General features: G+C 44.6%; 1 protein-coding gene across 6 annotated transcripts in view; it reads left to right on the top strand.

Moving 5' to 3' along the window:
* The window catches only part of LOC123989313 (F-BAR domain only protein 2-like), a 108,780-nt gene that overhangs the window by 82,506 nt on the left and 17,782 nt on the right, over positions 1-8,492 (top strand). For 5 of the 6 annotated variants that reach the window (XR_006830551.1, XR_006830550.1, XM_046290241.1 and 2 more), the window contains 5 exons: positions 2,184-2,208; positions 2,877-2,924; positions 3,446-3,488; positions 3,651-3,748; positions 8,121-8,233. Coding sequence is in view for 4 of the 6 variants with exons in the window: in XM_046290241.1 (XP_046146197.1) it covers positions 2,184-2,208; positions 2,877-2,924; positions 3,446-3,488; positions 3,651-3,748; positions 8,121-8,233 (327 nt within the window). In the remaining 2 variants the exon portion in view is untranslated. The remainder of the gene's footprint in view (positions 1-2,183; positions 2,209-2,876; positions 2,925-3,445; positions 3,489-3,650; positions 3,749-8,120; positions 8,234-8,492) is intronic. The other variant, XM_046290240.1, reaches the window with a different exon arrangement.

Raw genomic sequence — 8,492 nt, 5'->3', positions numbered from 1 at the left:
GTGTGGAGATCTGTAGTGTGTGTGTGTGTGGAGATCTGTAGTGTGTGTGTGTGGAGATCTGTAGTGCGTGTGTGTTTGTGTGTGTGGAGATCTGTAGTGCGTGTGTGTTTGTGTGTGTGGAGATCTGTAGTGCGTGTGTGTTTGTGTGTGTGGAGGTCTGTAGTGCGTGTGTGTGTGTGTGGAGATCTGTAGTGTGTGTGTGTGTGGAGATCTGTAGTGTGTGTGTGTGTGGAGATCTGTAGTGTGTGTGGAGATCTGTAGTGTGTGTGTGTGTTTGGAGATCTGTAGTGTGTGTGTGTGTGTGTGTGTGTGTGTGTGTGTGTGTGTGTGTGTGTGTGTGTGTGTGTGTGTGTGTGTGTGTGGAGATCTGTAGTGTGTGTGTGTGGAGATCTGTAGTGTGTGTGTGTGTGTGTGGAGATCTGTAGTGTGTGTGTGTGTGTGGAGATCTGTAGTGTGTGTGGAGATCTGTAGTGTGTGTGTGTGTGTGGAGATCTGTAGTGTGTGTGTGTGTGTGGAGATCTGTAGTGTGTGTGTGTGTGGAGATCTGTAGTGTGTGTGTGTGTGTGTGTGGAGATCTGTAGTGTGTGTGTGTGTGTGTGTGGAGATCTGTAGTGTGTGTGTGTGTGTGTGTGTGGAGATCTGTAGTGTGTGTGTGTGTGTGGAGATCTGTAGTGTGTGTGTGTGTGTGGAGATCTGTAGTGTGTGTGTGTGTGGAGATCTGTAGTGTGTGTGTGTGTGGAGATCTGTAGTGTGTGTGTGTGTGTGTGGCGGGCTACAGCCGTAATTGAACCCATTTGTTGCTTAGTGCCTGTGGGACTAAACCCAAGCCTCACGGCGCTTTGACGCTTCAGCTGCCTCCCTCTAAACCCCTTCTGTTCCTCTCCTTCTTTCTCCCTCTCCTTTTTTAGTGTGTCAATAAAGGCTTTATTGGAATTGATGGTCTTATTTTCCATTGGGTCACACGGAAGTACATCAGATCTTCTGTTGGTTGCAACTGTTAGTGTTTGAATATCTCTCTCCCTCTCCTCTCTCTCTCATACCTGATTGATGGCAGTGCGGGGTTAGATACTGTGTCCTGTCTGTTCTGTGCAGCTGCATTTTTCACCCTAGGTTTAATGTCTGGTATGTGTCTGAGAAGCTTAATCCTGTGATTTACTGTCTCTTTAAAATTGATGTGGAAAAAGCCTCTCCTCAGGGAATAGTTAATAATACGCTTTTCAACATTTCCATGTATCAATTCTATTTTAGTTCGGGACAGTTTTTTGGTATTGTGAGTACCGTACCCCACCTGATAAATATTGCCTGTATTGTGAGTAACGTACCCCGCCTGTATTGTGAGTACCGTACCCCACCTGATAAATATTGCCTGTATTGTGAGTACCGTACCCCACCTGATAAATATCGCCTGTATTGTGAGTACCGTACCCCACCTGATAAATATCGCCTGTATTGTGAGTACCGTACCTCACCTGATAAATATTGCCTGTATTGTGAGTACCGTACCCCACCTGATAAATATCGCCTGTATTGTGAGTACCGTACCCCGCCTGTATTGTGAGTACCGTACCCCACCTGATAAATATTGCCTGTATTGTGAGTAACGTACCCCGCCTGTATTGTGAGTACCGTACCCCACCTGACAAATATTGCCTGTTTTGTGAGCACCGTACCCCACCTGATAAATATTGCCTGTATTGTGAGTACCGTACCCCGCCTGTATTGTGAGTACCGTACCCCACCTGATAAATATAGCCTGTATTGTGCATATCTCTGTTCTTAGAAAGTGTTATTCAGGAAGTAAGTTATTACACAAGTGTTGATTCTGAAAGAGTAACACATTGAGGAACGTTGAGCTGTCATCTTAAATAGGTTTAGTTCGAGATACTGTGTACAGGCAGAAGTGAATTGACCCTGCACTACTGAAGATTGGTTCCATCTAGGACCTATGCCAAATCACTTACTGTCTGTTATAATAAAGGCATCCAAGTACTGACAAGAACATTCCAGATACAAACATGTTTTACGTACATTAACTTCAAATGTACTTTTCTCTGATATTAATTTTGTCTTTGTACAGTAAAGTATGTTTTGGGATTGTTAGTCTTTTTTTGTGGAGGATGAGGGCTGAAGTTCTGTGTGTCTTATCCTATCTGTAGTTAATTAATGTATGTTTCTATTTTCAGGGTCAGATGCGAAGGAACCAATCCAGTGAGTATTTTATTTGACACCCCCTCCCCCACCTCTCCTCCTCTGTTTGATGGCTGTGACCATTTTTGACTTTTTAACTTAATTTTTCTTGCCTCGGGTCGTTCTTAAAGAAAATAAAAAATCCTAGCAACCTCGCCAAAACCAACATATCCCCAGCTAAAGTAAACTTAGTTTGTTTTTTATATGTGTGTATTTGAGAGGGGACTCCTGTTCCTCCTCTAAGCAATGAGTAAGATTGATTGCTTAATTGCTTGTTTTTATTTTGCATGTCAGAAATTATATTTTTCCTCCTGAGTTTTTGGCTACATTTTGTATATTTTGCTGTGTTTGATTTTCTACTCGAACAAATGAATTAGTTGTCTATAAAGGAATGCAACAAGTCACGTAACTGTCTCAAACTGTGAACTATTAGTGGATGTTAGCAAGTAAACCATGAAGAAATAAATATATCACTAATATATTAAGTAGCATTATACACAGTTTAAATAACATCACTTTATTATCCTTTGATATTCATATTACCATCATATCAAGTTATAGTTTTAAAGTATTTTATCAATTTGATAGAGCTAAGACTGATAATGCAACTTTTTGATAGTTTAAGGCTGATACTATGTATATTTGGTAGAGTTAAGAGATTCATAGCCATGTGTTTTAAACATGCTCAGGGCTGTCAGGAATGCATTCCCACTCAGCGATAGGCTCTCAGGTGCTAGGTGAGTACTATACGTACCTCTCTAGTCAGTCTGCCCCCCCCCCAAACCACCACCAAACATGCCATGCCAAGTAGACCTCTACACCCCCACCTCAGCTCCCCTCCACCCTGTGGTTAATACTGTACTCTACAGCTAAAGCTAACACAAACGAACATGCTAGCTAATAAAGCAGTGCTTAAAAACAATGATCTTCAGCATTTAACAAAGCTTTTCTAACACTATCTGTTTGCCACAGTCGCAAGGAGCTACGTAGTTTGATGTAGATCTGAAAATAAAATGGGTTATATTTGGGACCAATCGAGGAATGTCTTGCTGGGTGGGGAACCTCTGCTACTGTACAAATAACACATTAACACACTAGTGTGAGCCACACAGAGAGCACTGCAGCCCTATCCTGTAGCATGGGCTCTCTTGCTCCCTACAGTGTGTGTTGAAACGCCTGTCTGGGACAGGGTGTTCCCTCCACCTATGTAACCTTGCTGAGGTTAAGGTTGTTATTTGTATGTTCTCTTCTCAACCAGGTGATGAGTTGGGAAAGGCCAGGATGTCAACATATTTCAATGAGTAAGTACAGGATAAAGATTTTCCTAACTATTACAGATAGAAATTGGCTCAAACACTTGATACACACACTTGATTGCCCTACTCTCACTGTTTAGTAATTGCTCTCATTTCCACATCACTTTCTCCCCCTTTCTCTGTCCATCCCTCCTCTCACTCTCTCAGCAGTAGACCTGCTCTCAATAATGACCTTCTCTCACTGGATCCGTTCGGCCCCGCCCCCACCCTAAGAGGCTCCTCCTCCTCAGTGTCCTCATCAACAGGTAAGCCCCGCCCTTCAAGCGTAACAGTGTTTCAATGTATTCCTATGGGTGGCTGTGTGAGGTCGGTGCCGACCATGATGGGGTTCTGTCTGGATAATTTGAACTCTCTTTATAAATGGCTTTGGTTTTCACTATTACCTCAAACTACTACTGATACAGACATGACCCCATTCAGTTAAATAAAGGTTAAATGATATTCAAAATGTAAAAAACTCCACATGCAGGCCAGGTAGTCCCCTGCACAGCTCAACAACAGTAGTAAGCTCCTACTGTACACATTGACACCAAAATAAATGGTATTTTATCACATTGAGACACTATAAAGTCTATTTTTTATCTGTGGGAATATTTTGGAACAGATTTCCTAAATCAAACCCATTTTTTGCAGAATTCATGGTAATTTTACTGTTTACTTTGTTTTTTGCAGGCTGGTTTTGGGTGCTGGTTTTGGGTGCTGGTTTTGGGTGCTGGTTTTGGGTGCTGGTTTTGGGTGCTGGTTTTGGGTGCTCACTCCCAACCTAAACGGAACGTGTGTGTCTGTCACTGAACATGTTTTGTTTGTGTGTTTATTGTTGATATGACTTTCTAATAGGTCATGTAACCTTTTTGCTTATTCTTTTGCAAGTTTGACATCAAGTGTCGTGTGGAGGTTTTGCCCATTTACTTTAATTTATTTACAGTTTGTTTTATTTACAGTTTTGTTATTCAATTAACTGTCTTAAGCTTTGTTCTTTTATTTGATGAAGAATTATTGTTCCAGTTTTGATTAGTATGCATTTGGCTGTGCTTTATTTGCATTTGGCTGTGCTTTATTTGCATTTGGCTGTGCTTTATTTGCATTTGGCTGTGCTTTATTTGCATTTGGCTGTGCTTTATTTGCATTTGGCTGTGGGGGGCTTTATTTGCATTTGGCTGTGGGGGGCTTTATTTGCATTTGGGGGGCTTTATTTGCATTTGGCTGTGCTTTATTTGCATTTGGCTGTGGGGGGCTTTATTTGCATTTGGCTGTGGGGGGCTTTATTTGCATTTGGCTGTGCTTTATTTGCATTTGGCTGTGCTTTATTTGCATTTGGCTGTGCTTTATTTGCATTTGGCTGTGGGGGGCTTTATTTGCATTTGGCTGTGGGGGGCTTTATTTGCATTTGGCTGTGGGGGGGCTTTATTTGCATTTGGCTGTGGGGGGCTTTATTTGCATTTGGCTGTGGGGGGCTTTATTTGCATTTGGCTGTGGGGGCTTTATTTGCATTTTGCATTTGGCTGTGGGGGGCTTTATTTGCATTTGGCTGTGGGGGGCTTTATTTGCATTTGGCTGTGGGGGGCTTTATTTGCATTTGGCTGTGGGGGGGCTTTATTTGCATTTGGCTGTGGGGGGCTTTATTTGCATTTGGCTGTGCTTTATTTGCATTTGGCTGTGGGGGGCTTTATTTGCATTTGGCTGTGGGGGGGCTTTATTTGCATTTGGCTGTGGGGGGGCTTTATTTGCATTTGGCTGTGGGGGGGCTTTATTTGCATTTGTAAGTACACGTGTGTTTCGTTTATTTTTCATTTCCTTTACAACCCTCTTTCTCTCGTTCACACTGCCCTGCCTCTCACTCCAGTACAGATATGTGAGAAGATGGTTTCAGTGCCAAGGTTTATGTAGTGTGTGACTGACTGACTGTGTTTAAATAGTTACGTTAGCACTGACCCATTGCCTGGGCTAATCGTAATCCACAGTTAATTGGCACCTAGTTTGGGTCAGAGGGTTGGCGAAAAGGCCTATTGGCTTGTATGTTGTCAAACACTATCTCGTTATTGTCAAAAGTTCCTCCTTAAAAGCCAAAAAATCAGTGTAAAGTCCCCTGGTTAGGATACTGTGATGACTCTTAAGTCCTTTAAAGACCTGTTTAAGCTCTGTGTAAAACACAGGCATTACCAGCCATTAATGCACACATACAACACATTCATTTGGCCCTGACTGAACTGCAAACATGCATCTGCTTTGGAGTCAGTCATTTGGCAAGCCTGAAAGAGATGATTAGGCTCTAGTTTTATTTGATAATGTAGGGCTTTCTGACTTTGTTCTTTTGCAGGTAGTTATTTTAGCCTATCTCTGTGTGTTAACCCTCCTTTCTCCCCCTTTCCCCCCGCCTCCTCCTCCAGACATCGACTCTCTTTTCCTCTCCATTCCTCTATGTCCTCTCCAAATTAACGAGTCCCCTGTGTTTCTGCCAGGGGAGGCAGGTAAAGCTGCACCCATTTACACCAGTGTTTTCTGTGCGGTTGCGCTGTACTGAATCAGTGTCCGACTATCTAACCTCGCTGACAAAAAGCCTTAACATTGCATCAGTCTTATTCAGTTTCTTGTTGTTGGTGTTTGGTGATTCTTTTTCTCCAATGTTTGTGCCAATTTTCTCCAATCCACTCTTTTATTGTAGGATTTCAGTGATGGACTGTTCGTTGTAGTTGTGTATACTTTGTTCAACCAATCGAATGAGGAAGATGGATAACTGAATTAGTGTTGGATTGAGAGCCCTGCCTAGATAAGCTGAGAGCGCTGTGTGGCTCTGCGTGTCTGTGTGGTGTGGGGACCTAACACTCCAAGTCAGAGTAGCTGATATCCTCTCAACCAGCTGTAATCCTCTAACACTATTTATTACCAGTTAAGACTGAAACATGCCAGGAATTCATTCCTGTCACAGCCCGACACTGGCATTGCCTAATGTTGCTCAGAGATTGCATAGGATTGCAGTTCACAGTGAACTATGCCAACACCTGGCTGTTCCATAGATGGAAACTAGTTGAATTATAGTCATCTGTAGATGGGCATCCCCAAGCCTTGTTCTTTCAGTGAATTGTTTTTTTACTAGTTTGTTCAGTATAATGCAACATAAATCATTATATGACGTAGGAATGTAAAGATGTTTGCATGAGTATCTTTGTAAATGTTAGCTAGTATGGTTCTTCCTTACTCTGTGGTATAGGTTCATCACTCTGCCCTGCCCTGGACTATCATGTGCCATCAACAGATGAGGGGGTGTTACAGCAGGAGTTCTCCTCTCCCCCACTGGCAGATGGCCTGCAGCAGGCCGAAGGAGAGGTCACCCCTCTACCTTCCTCCACCACCACTACTACCACCACCACCTTCTCTCCATGGAACTCACCAGCTGACCCCTTTCTGTCCCTGAAGCCCATCCCAGCCCGGGCCCAGAGGACCCCCATCACCCGGCAGGATGAGCCCATAGAACCAACCCCAGACCCAACCAGCGTGCCTCAGGGAGAGAACCAGTCTGCCTTTACCAGGTCCCAGACCCAACCAGCGTGCCTCAGGGAGAGAACCAGTCTGCCTTCACCAGGTCCCAGAGCCAACCAGCGTGCCTCAGGGAGAGAACCAGTCTGCCTTTACCAGGTCCCAGAGCCAACCAGCGTGCCTCAGGGAGAGAACCAGTCTGCCTTTACCAGGTCCCAGAGCCAACCAGCGTGCCTCAGGGAGAGAACCAGTCTGCCTTTACCAGGTCCCAGAGCCAACCAGCGTGCCTCAGGGAGAGAACCAGTCTGCCTTTACCAGGTCCCAGAGCCAACCAGCGTGCCTCAGGGAGAGAACCAGTCTGCCTTTACCAGGTCCCAGAGCCAGTGGTTCGACGTTAACCACGACTTTGTGCCAGTCCGACGCCAGCAGAGCTGCTGTCCGGGTACAGGTCCGGTCAACCGCGACCGGACCCAGTCTAACCCTCCTACCGGCAGGCCTCAGTCTTGCCGGTCCATCTGTTTCTTCTCTGACGACCCCGCTGATCCCTATAATAAGATGGCGCTGAGCAGTGGGGTTGTGGAGGTCAGCACCTCTGTCCCTGAGGTCTTTTCAGCACTGACAGTGGGGATGGTGGCAGCAGCAGCAGTTAGCCAGGCACACAATGGTAACTTCTAGCATGGCATAAACTGTAGTAGTGTCAAGTTCTGCCTTTGCCATTTTTCTCTTTTGTACTACTTTTTAAAACCATTTTTTTTCAGTTTCCAGTTTTTATAACTATTCTTTTATTTCAACCATATGTACAATATGTTTGGTTGAATAATGTTTTTTATTTATTTAATGTGTGTTTTGTTTTTGTTTTGAGGTGGCATATGCTTGTCTGCCTTAGAGAATTGTTAACACAGTTTTGTGAGTGATCGGAATTTTGTTCTGTATTTTATGATTCAGAATTTGTGCATGTCTTCACTTCTGTGTTCGCATGGTTTTGCATTACTTTGAGTGACTCAGTGATGTTTAAAAAGTAAAAAATGCACTGAACCTGTTAAGAATTGTATCAGAAGTATATTACATATAGTGCAGCATGTTTTACCTCATCATACCCTGGATTCTTAGTCCTTTCCTTTTTGTCCCCCCTCCTCCCTGCAGTGCCTGCCCTGGCCAGACCCACTACCCCTCAAACTGGGGCCATGGTGGCTCCTCCACGACCCTCTTCCAGACCCAAACTACCCACAGGAAAACTCACAGGAATCGATGAAATTGTGAGTACCCTCCCAGTATCAATCTCCACCGCAGTACCCTCCCAGTATCAATCTCCACCGGAGTACCTGCCCCGTGTCAACCTCCACCGGAGTACCTGCCCCGTGTCAACCTCCACCGCAGTACCTGCCCAGTGTCAACCTCCACCGCAGTACCTGCCCAGTGTCAACCTCCACCGCAGTACCTGCCCAGTGTCAACCTCCACCGGAGTACCTGCCCAGTGTCAACCTCCACCGGAGTACCTGCCCAGTGTCAATCTCC

This window comes from Oncorhynchus gorbuscha, linkage group LG11, assembly GCF_021184085.1.
Source record: "Oncorhynchus gorbuscha isolate QuinsamMale2020 ecotype Even-year linkage group LG11, OgorEven_v1.0, whole genome shotgun sequence".
NCBI lineage: Eukaryota > Metazoa > Chordata > Actinopteri > Salmoniformes > Salmonidae > Oncorhynchus > Oncorhynchus gorbuscha.
This window is presented reverse-complemented; position numbering and strand designations above follow the sequence as displayed.